We start from the raw sequence: 16,703 nt of genomic DNA, 5'->3' as shown, positions 1-16,703 counted from the left end.
AACAGCTTTTTCAACAACGGACTGCTCTGAGGTAGACAAATATTTAAAAAATGAGGACATCAGGAGCTCTTCATCCACAGTCAATACCATCAATACATGCCAATATAAATGCTGGAGACAACCTGACAGGCATCACACCATGATCAATGTAGCCTTTCACCCACACTCTTCCAACAGCTTGCCACTCCCTCTCCAAGTAGTCTGGCCGCAGTCTCGGAACTCGTTCTTCTTCACCCTCACACTGAGCAAGAAAATCTTCCCAGAAGGCAGTGTACAGTTCCCGGGAGACTCTATCATCATCAATAGCATTTTCATTCGTGAATTCGATCCGCAGGACTTTTTTCATGACTTGGGGTTCCATGAAGATCTCCAAAACATCTTTGATTACATTTACCCTTCTTACCTTCACAGATTTGATCTCTTTCATGCTCTCAGATTCTTCAGATGCTTCCATAAACTGCCCTGCAGAAGATAATCCATCTAACTGACGGGGTTGATCATTTAATGGTGGACTCTGCAGAATTCAAAAATACTGTATTAGAACATGAAAAGATGACTTTACAAACACTGTTTTTTTGGGTGATTTTCCCCCCCAATCTGCTAGGACTACATCCAGTCAAGTATTGTTGATAATACTTTAATTTGTATTACATTTATGGTGTAAGTCATTGTAAAGTTTTTAAATACATTGTTATTGTACAGTGACATTTTACAAATTTAAGTGAAAGTTGAAATTCTGACAATTCTGTAATCATTAACTCACCTAATGTCACCTAAATTCAAAACTGTTTGACTTTATTATAGAACACAAAATTAGAATTTGTGGAAGACATTTATGCTGAATCTAACCATGTAATGAAAGTGAATTTGAACTTTCTCTAGAAAAAAGAATGGCAAATCACGTTACATTAAGCCTTCTGAATAATTCACTTTGAGAAACAGACATTGTTATATTCATTCTTGACAGACCAACCTTTAATTTCATTATATTGTAAAAAACTTTAAGATTCTCCTGTTGTGTTTCACAGATTAAAAGCCACACATAATACATGAAAACAGAAATGTAAGTGACCTATCCTTTTAAAGATTTTAAAGATCTAAAAAATAATAATATTATAAATATAACTACCTGTCTAGGATCCCCATCTTCTGTATTCCAGGGAAGAGTGGAATCTAGAATGTCAAAACTATCATGAGCATTTCCAATCTGGATCTCTGAGTCCTCCAGTTCTAGATCATAAGAAACAGCAACAGGAGGCCCTAGATCTTCATACCCCAAATCATCAGATTCATGCAGATCAAGAGTGGATGCATAATTTTCCTCTTCAGAATTATGACTGGGAGAGAAGCTATCCTCCTCTTCAGTGGGTGTTGAATGACTGACAGGCACAGGATCACTTGTCTGAGGACGAGGCTGTCTTGACATTCTAGCAGCGTTTCTGGTTCGCCTAGTTGTCCTTGTCTGTTGAAAGGATCCATGAACAAAAAAATATTAAAAGAACACATATTTACAGTTTTTTTCGATTGCTAAACGACAGTGAGCACAACTGGAGCTACATGTGCAAGACTCTAACTACAGTCTGCACTACCAACAGTCACCTGAGATAAACAGTTCACATCACCTGCAAAACTCATTCCAAGCAACACAACTCTTAACACACGGCTCAAAACAGGCTCATGCAGCCAAACACTATATACACAACCCTCACTGAGATAACACACACTGTCACTCAGAACACACTGAGAGGAAAAACACTAGCATCAAACACCAATACAGAAAATACAAACTTTTCATCTTTACAATTTGAACAATTTCAGTGACTTCATACAAAGTAATATTTTCTTCAAAGAAAAGAGTGACATTTCATTCACATGATTTATTTAAATTTTTAGAACATAATTCTTTAAGGTAAATGAAATTTAGCAGTTTGCTTCAATAGTCTGTAGTAATTTACAGAATTACAGTAATGAGAAAAAAAAACTAGAAACTAAAAGTACATACTGTAATTCGAACAAATAATTGAGGGGCTAATCCTACCTCTCTCTAGCATCTCTAGCTGAAATTGCAATCAGCAGTGTTTGAAAGGCACACGGCTGAAATCTATTCTGTTTTGAATGTGTGGTTCACAGTTTTGACAGCAGTGTGTTAGCATTTGAACAAAGTGCTGTAAATCCACAGTGTTGTGCAGGTTGTGGTTAAAGTCATGGGATAAGTGTGTAGAGTTTTGAAAACTGTGTTCAAGCAATGAAAAACGAACTAGAGTTTGGTCCACATGAACTGCTGCTGTGCAGACTGTAGTTAGAGTTATGCACATGTAGCTCCAGTTGTGCTCACTGTCGTTTAGCAATCGAAAAAAACTGTAAGCATAAACATCTACATACTGTATATAGCCTGTGTGTGTGTGTGTGTGTGTGTGTGTGTGTGTGTGTGTGTGTGTGTGTGTGTGTGTGTGTGTGTGTGTGAGAGAGAGAGAGAGATAGAGAGTGTGTGTGTGAGAGTGTGTGTGTGTGTGTGTTTGCATGTGTGTTTGCGTGCGCGTGTGTGCGTGCGTGTGTAAATGTTGTTTTGCTCATAACTTTTGTTAAGCTATATAATCCATAACTTACCATTCTCGGCTCTCTTTCCAATTCAACAGGAAAATCTGAGGACGAGTCTGATAAAACATGTGGTGTATCCTCTAAGTCCGTTATTTCCATCGTGCATAAGTACAGGCGTATCATTTTGAGTTTACTCTGTTCATACAGGTCATTAACTGTAATATTTAATGGAATTGTGGTCTGACTGAAATCACGCATTTCAAAAGTATAGCTTTCAGCGCGACCTTTTGAAGAAATCCCTTTAGGAAAAAACAAATCCTTCCCCATCGCCATCAATTCCTCAACTGAAGTGTTCTTTTTAACCGTCAGATGTCGCGTTCCTCCTCCATGTCTTGTCCGAACTTGGTGAAATTCTTGTTTATGAAAATTAAGCCATCCAATTTCCAGGCGTCTGGTCTCTTTAGATGCATGTTTATTGCCGATTCCTGAAAGTTTGTTTAATAAAACCCCGTCATTTGCAGATGTACTGGCACCTTTTTGCATCTTGTCTCGTAATCTATGTAGTATGCCTACAGTGGACTTGGTGGTTTCACATGCCGCGAGTCTTTGACGGCAAAATGCTCTAATTGCAAGACGATCCCCATATCTGACGATATATTTTGCCAGTTCGTCTTCAGTCATGATTGCAATGACACTTAAGTTAATCTAAAAGAAAAGGTCAGCTATAAATACATTTGCAACAAACATATGCATATGAGTGTCATGATGATCGACAAGGCCTAGTGGATCAATAATTAGGCTACTGTTACACAATTTACCTTATCTTCTTTTAATTTTTTTAATTGAATCTTGAGGAATATCCCGTGACCTCAAAAATTCAATAAATTCTTCTTCCATGTTCAGTTGTGATCTGCGATTATTGATGAAAAATGAGCTCCGTACATATCATTCCTAGTTCCACATTTGCATTAATGATGCTATAACGCAAACCGGAAATTGTAATGCGTGCGCACGCAATAGTTTCTCGTGCGCACGCGATAGTATATCGTGCCCACACGATAGTATCTCGTGCGCACGCGATAGTCTTAATTTTTTTATTTTTGCACAGGTCCCTTTAGGGGCTCCGTAGCTATTAGATCTCAAATGGCTCAGACTGGATATATGCTGTCAGAGATTCCTTTATACTCCTCCACATGATCTGTGTTTGAGCCTCTCAAATTGCACTCTTGTAAGGAAATTGTGGACTGCCTTAAGCCCACTTGTCCACATGATATTGTTCCTTCTCATTTCATCAAACACACTATGGATGCAATTGGTCCAGGTCTATCTGTCATTAATAAATGATTTTTTTTTACTATCCACTTCCGGGGTGTGAGAGGACGCTGGCTCAGCTGGATGCTGCTTCTCAACCCATGTGTTTTTAGTTAATTGTTATATTAACATTTGTTTTACTCTGTTACCAACTTTTTAAATATGTGAGGTTCCTGTTGAGTTGGATTGCTGATCGCTTTTGAGGTGATTCCTCTGCGTTCTTCTTGTTTCGTGTGGCGAGTGGCGGGTACGGCACCTGAACGAGGCTGGAAACTGTGTCATCTCCAACCTGAAGTCGGTGTATGTCTGCGTGTGTGGATTCTAGGGGTTGAACCGACTAGTTGACCTTAATGCAATGCCGTGACGCTTTAAGCTTGACGTCGACTAGTCGCGTTGATCATGTGACACTATGATTGCGCTAATTTTGATACTAACATGTTGCAGACGACAACAGATGAAGAGCCCAGAGGGTCATTGCAGCAAGAAAGCAGCATTGGTACATCAAGTGTGTGTAAATACTTTACTAACCTAACACTAGATATTGTTGAAAACGAAAGTAAAAGCATGACGCACGCTGATTGTTTTACCGGGAAATGAGAGTTCAGTATCCTTATTAAAATATTATTTTTTTCTTATATTTATTTAAACATGGTAATGATGTAGGCTACCTCTAATTCACCCGCAATTCATTAAAAGTAAAGAAACAAAATGATCTTACCAGTGGTGTCTCTCTTATTGCGGTCTTTGATTTTGAAATGAGCTGATAATCAATAAAATGCAGCTCATTACTGTTGCTTTCGGTGACGTGAACTCCGTTAAATCTGCATATAGCGCGTTGTTTGAAGATCGGATTTATATCCGTTTCAACATGACATCATGACTTTGCGTAAACATACACGCCACTTTCAAGTCAAGTGGCGTGTTATCTATACGCATTTTGAGCTATCCGCGTGTATGTCCACGCCGAAATCTTTTGCGTGTATGTCTACGCCATTAAATGTCCGAGTGATTCCGCGTGTATGTGTACGCCGTTAAATGTCCGAGCGAAACGAAGCAAAATCTATATCTACATCTGTGGAGCGATATTTCTTTTCCTAGGATGGTAGGAGAACACTCATAAATGGTATTAACCCCAGTGACGGGTAGGTTTATGGACGGGGTTGGGGTAGGTCATATATCTATATATACATAATACAGTAATATAACGTTAAGTCAAAGGCGTTGATAAACACGCTGAAAAGCGGTTATGCGTGTTGATAGCACGCCAAAAATGGAAATACGAATTGGCGTGTCATACATACGCCATTTCATGAGATCAGTCTGTCCGTTTTGCGAAAACATCTTTATGTGACCAGGGGCCTCATTTATAAAACTTTGCGTAGGATTTGCGTCAGAAGTGGCGTACGAATGAAACATAGGACGTGCGTACGCACAGAAATATTCGGATTTATAAAACCGTGCGCACGCACATCCTACGCATTTTCCCCTTAATAAATCACAACCAATTCTAAATGTAGCGCAGCTTTTACGGCTTCATGTCACGCCCATAGTTGCCCATAAATAGTCCGTGAAACGCCCACAAGTTAATATTCATCGATTGCGAAAGCATGGTGAACACAGAGAGGAAATCAAAAAAACTTAACTTCACTCAATGTGAATTAGAAGTTATCGTGGCGAAGTGGAAAAGAGGAGAAAAATGTTGTTTGGAGGGCACAGTGTGGGCATTACTAATGCCAAAAAGGCACTTGAGTGGCAAAAGGTTGCAGACGCCGTAAATGCTGTAGCCTCACAACCTCGGACTGTGGCCGAAATAAAAAAGAAATGGTCGGACATTTGCCTCATTTGCCAGCAAGTCTTTTGCTGTCTGAAGATGCGTTCACTCCGAATCCTTCCATTTTCCACATCTTCTAAGAGCGCAAGATCAGCCATTGTGCGTCACTACGGATTGTGATTATTCCATTTTATTTCCATCCATTTAATTGCATCTGACAAGCTACAGATGTCGGTTATAATCTACTAGGAAATGGGAAATAGTTCAGCGCAAATGTAATTTCTAGCAGTTTTCTGAATGTTTGAGACATACGTCATACGTTATTTTATCTAAAATAAAACAAACTAATGGCATATGCATGAATACCATGATTCCGTAGCTGATGAAGACATTTTTACTAAAACAACTTTCCCCAGTGGACAAATAATCTATCTATCTATCTATCTATCTATCTATCTATCTATCTATCTATCTATCTATCTATCTATCTATCTATCTATCTATCTATCTATCTATCTATCTATCTATCTATCTGACTGACTGACTGACTATCTAATCTGCTCCGCCAGACGGACACATTGGCGAGAATATCAGTTTTGTACATTATTTCGTTCTGTTTACCATCTTATTTATGAGGATGAATTGTATAACATGCCAATATTATTGCAGAACATATTTCACTTTTCTTTTTGCAAATGTGTTAATTTGTGTGTTAATTTGTGTTAATTTGTGTTGTGCTAATTTGCATTTCTGTTGCATTTCTGTTGCAGATCGATTAAACGGGTGTTATGTAGGCTGTAAATTATTAGACTTGCTTTGTGAAGTCTTCGTTTTATTTATGAGAGGCAGTATTGCCATTTATTTTACACAACGGTCTACAGTTTCACACACTTTCACGTGTTTCGTCCATCTGCCGACGGTGTCGCCATTTCTCATTTCACCCGTTTTTGTGCGTACGCCTGGGTCAGAGCTTGCGTGAAGGACCGCACATTTTACCGTCAAGTTTGCTTTTTATAAATACCAATTATTGCGTAGAGAGCGGCGTAAGCCTTCTTTTGTGCGTACGCAACGTTTATAAATGAGGCCCCTGACGAGCTGCAGCATTTTGCGAAAACATCTTTATGTGACCAGGTGTAAATGGAATCGTTTTGATAAATCAGATCAGTAAAAACGCCTGAAGTGACCAGGTGTAAATGGCCCCATTATGAGCTGTCAGCATCTGTATAATTTTCTGTTAATTAATTGCAAATTGTTTTAAATCTCTTGTGTTTTTTTGAATGACGTCATCGACTAGTCGACGTCGACTCGACTTTGATGTCATAACAGTCGACTTCAAAAAATCTGAAGTCGTTCAACCCCTAGTGGATTCATTAACGGTCCGATGCTGCTGTGGCCTCTGCATTCAAATCGCTGAACGACTCCCGCGACTCACAGTGTTGTGATCTTCACAATTTTATCAGGATTCCATTGAATATAAGCATGCTGTTTACCTTTACCACATTCTTTTCACTGGTCTATGCTATAACTGGATTCTGTGGAACACTGGAATCAAGGCTGTGGAATACCAACATGATAAGGTACTCATATTCTGAGCTTTTTTCATTGAATCATCATCTGCCTCCCAGCACATGTATTATTAAAACCTTGCGATCATTCAAACTTTTGCATCGGCCAAGATATTTGCATCGTGGCTCCCGCCGATGTCTCTATCCTTCGCCGGTTGGAATAAATGTACTTCATTCCTCATCTAGGCGTTCAAGACATCTTAATTCCCGTGGCATCTGTTCTTCTAACCTACATTTGCCTCAGAAGACGTTGCAGAATCGCGTAAAGAACGCAAGTTCTAAAATTAGACTCGCTCAATTAAATGTGCGTTCAATGAACAAGAAAGCCGCGCTGCTTCACGATATAATATTGGACAGAAAACTTGATTTTCTCTGTCTCTGTGAGACATGGCATCAACCAAATGACTTTAACAACCTTAACCCTCTACTGCACGCATTATTATGCAATCATGGAAAAAATTTTTACAGTGTTTTTTTTTATATAAAATAGACTCAAATTAACATTTCTTTTTTTTTTTTTTTTTTTTTTTGGGGGGGGGCACTTTTGGGTGCGTTGCCATATGGCAACATTGTGCGACAATGGAACAGCCTGATGCGTTTTCTCCCAAAATGACATGAAATTCATAGATGATTACAGACCTGTCTTTTAGAAATGAAATTGTTTTTATTATTTAAAATGTTTTCAAGAGCTTTGTGTACAAAATATGAAACTAATTTTCAAAGTATTATTTCAACAACATTTACAAAACATCTGACGCAAACTCATAAGAACTGTTCAAGTGAAACTACTCGATGTGAAACGATTATTTCAACAACATTTACAAAACATCTGACGCAAACTCATAAGAACTGTTCAAGTGAAACTACTCGATGTGAAACGCCTTAAAGCAGTTGTTCTCTCTGTTAGGTGGGGTATGTGATTTTCTTTTTTGACCATTTTTTCAAAATCACTTGAAATCCTATTCCTAACCCACTTACAGCCACTGAGTTAGAAGCACTGACATGAAAATTAAAAAATTTAATCATCTGTGGAACGGGCAGGACTCGAAAAACTCGAAAAAACTCGAAAAACAGCCAATCATTTCCAAGACCACCTAGAATCATTGGACAGTAAGTGCGTCAATCAAACGGTCGTACCATAACCCCCCTCCCCCATGCCCAGGGGTGAAGCCAGACGATGTAAAGATTCGGGGCTTAGTCCAAATCTAGGGGGGTCCAGGGGGATACTCCCCCGGGGAGATTTTTTTCCCATTTACGTCAGCTAAATGCACTATTTTTCAGGCTGTTTGAGATAATAGAATGCCTAAAAATCTATATACTATCTGGGGAAATGATGATAGTTAAACAGTAAAACAAAAAAACCAACCAGTAGAGCCTACAACCTATTTTGTATTTAATTGTTCTCCAGCTAGTGAATCCAAAACACCAAAAATGTTAAGGATCACTCATTTTCACCCCTGGCAACTAAAAAGAGGCAACCATTATCTGACTATTTTTAAGTTAGCCTACATAGGTAAAATTGGAATTTGGTGTAAACATCATTGTGATGAGGTTCAGTGTGTGTGGAAGGAAGAAGACAGGGTCAGCGTGGCAGGGACTCATACGTTTATTAAAACAAACAAATAGTGTAAACAAAAGTCACGCCACGTGTGCTTTCACCGTAGCCTCGCTACAGCAACAAACATAAAACACTCTTCCCGCTGTATCAGCTCTCAGTTCACTTTAGACGATTTTCATCTCTTGTCCCTCTTCCAATACACCTGATTTCATATTTCATTTCTTTTCATCTCTATTTTCTTTTCTTTCTCCCTCACTCATCCCTTTCTTCTCCACATTTCTCCTCTCTCCTTCTCTTAACTTCTGCTTTACACTTCTTTCTAACTCTGCTCATCATCTATCCTCCTCTTGTCCTCCAGCCTCTCCTGTTCCACAGGTGTATTCATGTCCTTTCCTCTTCACTCACTTATTTTTCCTCCTTGCTCATTTTCAGACTTATCTCCCTTCTCCGAATTTAATAAATATATACATTTAAAAGCTATTAACCATACAGAAATTCTGTATATCTAACCTATTTTGTAACTAGCATATAAAGCATCTCCATTCTTTTGCTCCTTTTTAACTCTCCATTCTTTTCCTCCTAAACACTTTCTTCTATTTCTTCTTTGCATTCCTTTCCAACTGCCGTGCCTCCATTCTTTCTCTTGCAAACCCTCTAAATCTTTGCACTCCTATAGTTGTCTTGATCAAGCTTTTTTTGTCGTCTTCTATTTCTGTTGCGGCAACATAAGGCTGTATCGACGTGGCTTTAATTGAGCGAATCTGTCAATAACGCTGTCAGGGTTGATGTCATTCAAATTGTCCTTTTCAATTGACATGATGGCCAAGTCATTGAGCCTGTCTTGACCCATGGTGTTCCTTAACCATGTATGAAGACGGCGCAAGGCACTGAAGGAGCGTTCACAGCTGCAGCTGCTTACTGGAATAGTCAGGGCAACTTGGAAGAGAGCCTTCAGGGTGGGAAACATGTCTTCATCAAGCAGTTGGAACACAGTGGAGGTGTCAGGGACTGTCTCTTTCTCCATTCTTCTATTGATGAAACTTTTAGCCACTAGGAGTTCTTCTGGCTTCAACTGAATCTTATAATGGGAAGCAAGGCTTTTGAGGGCTTCTTCAGAGAGAAAGGTCTCTGTGGTTGGGTTGCAAGCATGAATACCTGACATAAGTGCTTCTCCCAGACCTGAAAACCGACGGGTGAGTTCCTCTACCATCCTGTCCAGGCATGGATAAAAAAGCTGTTGTTTGAATTCATCTGAGGTGGTCAGATTGGAGGTTGACCCACAGGCTGACTCCACCACAAAACTATCATATCTTTTTTGTTTTTGCCTGGGACCAACATGGAGCTGGATATCATTTGCCTCACACAAGGCCATGGCATTCCTGAACACATCTTCACCACCAGAGTCTGTGCGGAGCTCTGTCAAAGTTTGAAGGACTGCCGTCTTGTACTGAACTGCTTTGCCCAAGTCCAAACTTTCCCCCTGCAGGTACCGGTGTAGACCTTCAGTTATGCCAAGCAGTTTGGAAAACATCACCAGCATGTAGAGTGTCTTTGTCTTGCAGAGCTTTGACCGAATCCCTAGGGCCATGGATGTGTTCATGTTGCTGAGACACGCTAAAATGGCAGAAAGGTTGTTCAAGACAGCATTGACAGACCTCACCTGGCACGCCCATCTTGTTGTGGAGAGCTGCACAAGCTCAGATGGCCTTAATCCAAGTTGTTTCTGGATTTCTATGAACTTGTTGTGGTTCACAAGTGAGTTGCTGAAAAATGTGTACACATTCTCCAGCAGTTCAAAGAATGCGGTAGCTTCAGGTATAGCTTTGCATGTGTAGCACAGAACAAGGTTAAGTTCGTGTGCATAGCAGTGCACATACACTGCTTCAGGGTGTCGCTCTCTGAAGCGGGATTGGACCCCGCCCACTGCTCCACTCATGACAGATGCCCCATCATAGGCTTGTGCAACACACAGTAGGTCACCCAAGTTGTGCGACTGTAACATTGCCTCTATCTCATCTGCAATGGACTTTGCATCAAAGCCCTGTAACTTCCGAAGCCCAAGAAAACACTCTCGCACGACGCCCTTTTGCGTAACAAAACGCACACAGACTGCAAGCTGCTCTGTGCATCCATCTCTGGCCTCGTCTGCCATCACAGAGTACATCTTTGCAATCTTCATTTGCTTGATGATGCTTTCTGTGATTTCTTGTGAAATGCTGGTTATCATTTCATTTTGGGAAAAATGAGAGAGGTAAGTGGTATGAGAAGGGGGAGTATATTCTTGTAGAAATGGGTCAAATTGTTTAAGGAGCTTCATACATTCAATAAAGTTGCCTTGATTCTGGCTAGATTCCTGCTCATCATGCCCCCGGAATGGGATGCCTTGTTTTCCTAAAAAGGTGGTTGCTGCCACTATACGGTGAAGGTACTGGCGCCTCTCTGAGATTTCTGCTGCACTGGCAGTTTTCAGCTGCTCAATTACATCCCCATGAGTTTTTGTGCTTTTAAAACTCTGCCAGCATGTCATGGTGTAAATGTGGAGGGCACTTCTTTCATGCTCCCGGAAGGATTCCAAAGCCCTCTTCCAATTTGAAAACCCAGAGCAACTTAGTGCATCTTTATTAGCGCGAATGTTTTGCCTTCCGTACAGGCGACATGAAAAACAAAATGTGCAGTTTCTGGTTACAGAGTACTCCAGCCATTTAAATTGCTCAAACCATGTCTTGTTAAATGCTCTTTGTTGAGCTCCAAACTGGCTGAGGGGGTACTGTGGGAGATGAACCTGCTTTGGGCCACTTTCCGGAGTCCCTAGATCACTAACTGCAGTTAATCCACCTGCTGTCCCTTGCTGTGATGCCTGTCCTTCCTCTTCCCTAGCTGACTCATCTGTGTGACAAAATAGTCACTCAAACAAAGTAAAATCAAAAAACATTAACTAGCGAGTAGTGATGGGTGGATGAAGCATTCTGAAGCTTTGTGGCTTTTTTTTCTATTCGTGCCAAAAAAGAGTGGAAGCTTGGGGGACTTCAAAACTCGGCAAACACAGCGGTATCTGCCTCTGGTGGCGTGTAAAACTTATAACAGCCTTTTTAGACTGGGGCCAAAACGCCACCATAACTCACTGATAATTATTTAAGTCTCCTGTGTGCAATAAAAGTTCCAAAGACCTATGTCTTATTATTAAATACTTATACTTTTTGTTCAGAATTGCTGCATTAAATATAGATGATATTGTGTAATATGTTACGTAAGGGATAATGTATAGCGAGACGGTTGTTATAGCGAATACAAACCCGACAGGCTGATTATGAGTCTGACGCGAAGCAGCCTGAAGGGTTTATATTCGCTATAACAACCGCCTCGCTATACATTATCTCGCTTATTACATGGCTACCTACCAAATAAATCAATAATTTGACACAAAATATTGATTTAAAAAGGAGTTTATTGATTTAAAAACGGTTGTATTGTTTCCGCTAAAGAAAATAGTCCGTTCCGTCTCTGAACGCGTCCATGGCAACGCTCTGTTTTTCATGGCAACGCTCTGTTTTTTTTTTTTTTTTTTTTTTTTTATTTAACAATCAGGCATACATACAAACAAACCAACATAGTGCAGTAGTGAGCAATCTTGTAAATCCATACTTCCAGCAGTGACAAGAGTGATTTAAGTGTTTAAGTGTGTATGTGTGCGGGTGTGAGTGTGGTTATGTGTATGTGTGTGTATGCGTAAACAAAGTAACCGTTTATTATGTATTACCATTGTTATTACCATCACCATCCCACTTCCCACTACCACCATATTGCCAATATTGTGTTGGTAGATTTTTTACTTCCATCCTTCCTCCTATGTAATAATTGCCATTGTCAATCCTGCATAAAATACGACATAATAAGATAATATAATATAAGATAATATAATATAACCTTCCCTCTCATCTCATCAGTCCATATCTTTTCCTATTTTTTTTTTATTTTTTTTTTTAATTTTTTTTTTTTTTTTGTGTTATGTGTGTTATGTGCAATGTCTAAGGTGCATTAAAATAGGGAGTACAGTGCGAGAGTGTCTCAAATTGGGACAGAGATGCTGTCCCGTTGAAACCACTTCTCGCCTGTCTAGCCTGCCTTGGTGTTTGTGAGGTTTTTCCATATATCCTTAATCCTTTTTTTTTTTTTTTTTTTTCTCCTTTTTTCCCCTTTTCCTTTTTTTTTTATTCTATGTTGTGGTGCATTAAAAACCCATGAAGAGATAAGGGGGAAGTTATTGCACTAGTGATGACAATGATATCTAATTCTAAAACAGCATTGACAATGGCAATATTGATGATGATAATAATAATAATAATATTAATAATAATAATAAATGACAATGATGATGGCAGTGGTGATCATAACGGTAAGAGCAAAAGACAGCAACAACAGTAGTTACAACAATGAAGAAAAAAAAAAAAAAAAAAAAAAAAAAAAAAAAAAGTGAAATTAGTAATCATAACAGTAACAGTAAAGATAGCAATAACAATGATGACAGAAACAAGTTTAAACAACTAATATGAATATTCGTGGGTTGAGTAAGAAGGTGAGAGAAGTCAGAGTTGAAAACAGAGAAAGGATTCATAGCTGTAAGAGGTCAGAAAGTGTTGGACGGCAGGGATCAGTTTCAGATGTGTTATTATGAAGGGGAGATGCGAGTTCCATTGCCATGAAGTCTGTTATAAGATTTTTCCAGATGTTAATGTGTAATTTATTTCTGGTTTTCCAGTTCATGAGGATAGTTTTCTTGGCGATGGCTAGAGCTGTGAGGAGTATTTTAGAGTTTATGGTTTTATCAGTTATTATTGTGAGGTCCCCCAGCAAGCAAAGGGAAGGCGACATTGGGATGTGGCAGCCAACTATAGTTGATAGTGCCTGTGTGACCTCTTCCCAAAAGTGTTTGATTGGAGTGCAGTGCCAGGTTGCATGAATGTATGTATCTGTAGAATTTTGATTGCAATGTGTGCAAATTTCTGATGTGAATCCCATTTTAGCTAATCTATTGCCCGTGTAATGCGTTCTGTGAAGTATTTTGTATTGTATTAACTGAAGATTCGAATTTTTGGACATGTGATAGATGTTTTTACAGATTTGGGTCCAGAAGTTGGCATCAGGGGCTATTGATAGATCGTTTTCCCATTTTATTGTTGGTAAGTATATGGTCTGAAGTTGATTTGAGATCATTTTGTATATTTTAGAGAGAAGTTTCTTTGGAGAGGAAATGTTGACCAAGTCTGATATTGCCGGTGGAAGTTCTAAATTTGTGTCTCTGATGTTTATTTTTGTCAGAACAGAAGATTTGAGTTGTAGGTATTTTAAAAATTCGTTGTTCCCGATGCCATACTCCTGGGCCAGTTCCGGAAATGGTCTAAATGTGTTAGATTTGAAAATATGCTTAATGTGGGTGATACCCTTTTCCGCCCATGTGTGAAAGTTCAATGTTTTTTTATTGCTTATAAAGTCACGGTTGTTCCACAGTGGGGTGAGGTTAGATGGAGCTAATGTAGAATTAGTGATTTGGTGAAATTTCCACCAGGCTGTCAGAGTGGTGGCTATAGTTACTGCCTTAAAACATGTGTGTTGTTTAATTGATTTGGTGAGGAATGGTATGTCAGCTATATTTAATTCTTTGCATAATGATTGTTCTATATCTAGCCATACAATATCAGATTGGGTGGGGCGAATCCATTTGTATATGTATTGCAGTTGGTTAGCCATTGAGTAATATTGGAAATTTGGTGCTTCTAGTCCTCCTTGAACCTTACTTTTTTGAAGTGTAGTGAGTTTTATCCTTGGCGTTTTATTTTTCCAGTAGAAGCGAGTTATAATGGAGTCTAGTGATTTAAACCAGGTGAGTGTGGGGTGGGTTGGAATCATTGAGAACAGGTAATTAATTTTCGGTAAAATCGTCATTTTTATTGCTGCTATCCTGCCGATTATGGAGATTGGGAGATTGAGCCATCTGAGCAAGTCGTCTTCTATTTTTTTTAGCAATGGTGTGAAGTTGAGTGTTACCAACTCTGACAGTCTGGAGGAAATCTTAATGCCTAAGTAAGTGATGTGATCTTGACAAATAGGTATTGGTGATTGCTGGGGAGCCACATCCCATTTGGTTTTATGTAAAGGGAGGGTGGAAGATTTATTCCAGTTTATTGCATAATCGGATATTTTTGAGAAGGACTGAATTGTTTTAATTATTTCTTGAGTAGATGTTAGGGGTTCTTGTATATATAGTAGGATATCATCTGCATAGAGTGAGATTTTATGTGTTTGTTGTGGTGTTTCAATACCTTTGATTGCTGGGTTTTGACGGATAGCTGCTGCTAAAGGTTCAATAAAAATGGTGAATAGGGATGGAGAGAGTGGACATCCCTGCCTCGTTCCCCTGTGCAGTGTGAAGCTTTGTGATGTTAGTCCGTTCGTTGTTACTGTGGCCGATGGTGATGTGTATAAAATCTTGATCCAGTTAATAAACAACTCTCCAAAGCCGAATTTTTGTAACGTGGTGAATAAAAATTTCCAGTTGACCCTATCGAAAGCTTTTTCGGCGTCTAATGTGGTAATGAGAGTATCTTTCTGTTGTACTGATGAGTAGTGCATTAAGTTGTATAATCTGCGGGTATTATTAGATGCATGTCTACCTTTTATGAAGCCGGTCTGATCAGGATGGATTATATACGGTATAATTTGTTCAATTCTATGGGCTAGTGCTTTGCTAATAATTTTTATGTCGACATTCATAAGTGAGATAGGACGATAGTTGGATGTGAAGGTGTGGTCTTTGTTAGGTTTAGGGATGAGTGATATAAGTGCTGTATTCATGTGGGAAGGGAATTTTGCGTTATGTTTTATGTCTGTTATTGTTCTGCTAAATAGTGGGTATAAAGTTGACCAAAAATGTTCATAGACGCTCTCTTTTTCATGGCAACGCTCTGTTTTTCTCAGCAACAGTCTGTTGTCAAGAAATAACAGACCGCATTCTACATTAGAATTCTACCAAGCCATGTAATAAACTAAAATAATGATGCGTTGTCCAAAAAGCTTACATATAAAATTGTGGACGGTGAAATTCATTTCATTTAATTCATTGCTGCTACTATTTATTAATTATTACTGTTCACTATAACAATTCCATTCATTATATAAATACTAATACGTTTATTACATTATTACAGGCGCATCTCAAAAATGTATTATAAATAGTGTGCTGCACCACCAGAACAAGACTGACAGATTAAATTCTCAGGAAACCTTTGCAGGCGTTTTGAGTTGATTAGCTGTTTAGAGATCTTGTCAGGTCGTATAAAAATTCTTTGTTCTAAAATTCTAATACATTTTGAGATTACTACTTCTGGAGTTTTGAATTCCATGAGCTGTAAGCCCTTATCAAGATTAAAACAATAAAAGGCTTGACATATTTTACTTTTTATGTAATGAATTTAGAATATATTAAAGATTTACTTTTTTAATTAAAGTATGAGGGGGAAAAATAACTTATTAACGATATTGATGCATCTGTAACGTTACTTGTAATTGTTGTCATCAGGAGGAAATATACTTTCTCATGTCTTTCTAATCTTCTTTAGCACTATATTTCTCAATTAGTCTCTCTTCTTATCCCACTAATGTGCCAAGATTAGATGTACCCCCCAAATCATCAGACAAATCATCCGCCCATCTCTATTAGCAACTAATTTCTCTTAATAACACCTAACGATAACTCGCTAGCTAGCCAGCAGCAATACAATCACTTAACTCAAGTGTTAAGTTACAACAGCGGATTCACAAACCTGTGACACTTGTCCGCGGTTCGTCTGACGCTGCTTCTGAATCTCTCTCCGGCCGGTGAGGTTTAGTTTTCTGTATAAAAAACTTTGTTATGTCCATATTAAGCTCGCTACGACGCCAGTGAAACATACAAAAAGCCCGCCAG

At 38.9% G+C, this 16,703-nt stretch overlaps 2 protein-coding genes across 2 annotated transcripts in view; one reads left to right on the top strand and one right to left on the bottom strand.

Annotated features, from left to right (window-relative positions):
- The window catches only part of mpzl1l (myelin protein zero-like 1 like), a 336,259-nt gene extending 321,757 nt beyond the window's left edge, over positions 1-14,502 (top strand). Inside the window, exon 7 of the mRNA XM_077243861.1 lies at positions 14,493-14,502. The gene's annotated coding sequence lies outside the window, so the exon portion shown is untranslated. The remainder of the gene's footprint in view (positions 1-14,492) is intronic.
- Positions 9,450-11,270, bottom strand: LOC143750752 (zinc finger MYM-type protein 1-like). The gene has a single exon (XM_077243921.1). The coding sequence runs from the start codon at positions 11,268-11,270 to the stop codon at positions 9,450-9,452; it is 1,821 nt and encodes a 606-aa protein (XP_077100036.1).
- Positions 14,503-16,703: the final 2,201 nt, after the last annotated feature.

This window comes from Siphateles boraxobius, unplaced genomic scaffold (genome assembly GCF_051911475.1).
Source record: "Siphateles boraxobius isolate OS27281-9 unplaced genomic scaffold, OSU_SipBor_1 25, whole genome shotgun sequence".
Lineage (NCBI taxonomy): Eukaryota > Metazoa > Chordata > Actinopteri > Cypriniformes > Leuciscidae > Siphateles > Siphateles boraxobius.
This window is presented reverse-complemented; position numbering and strand designations above follow the sequence as displayed.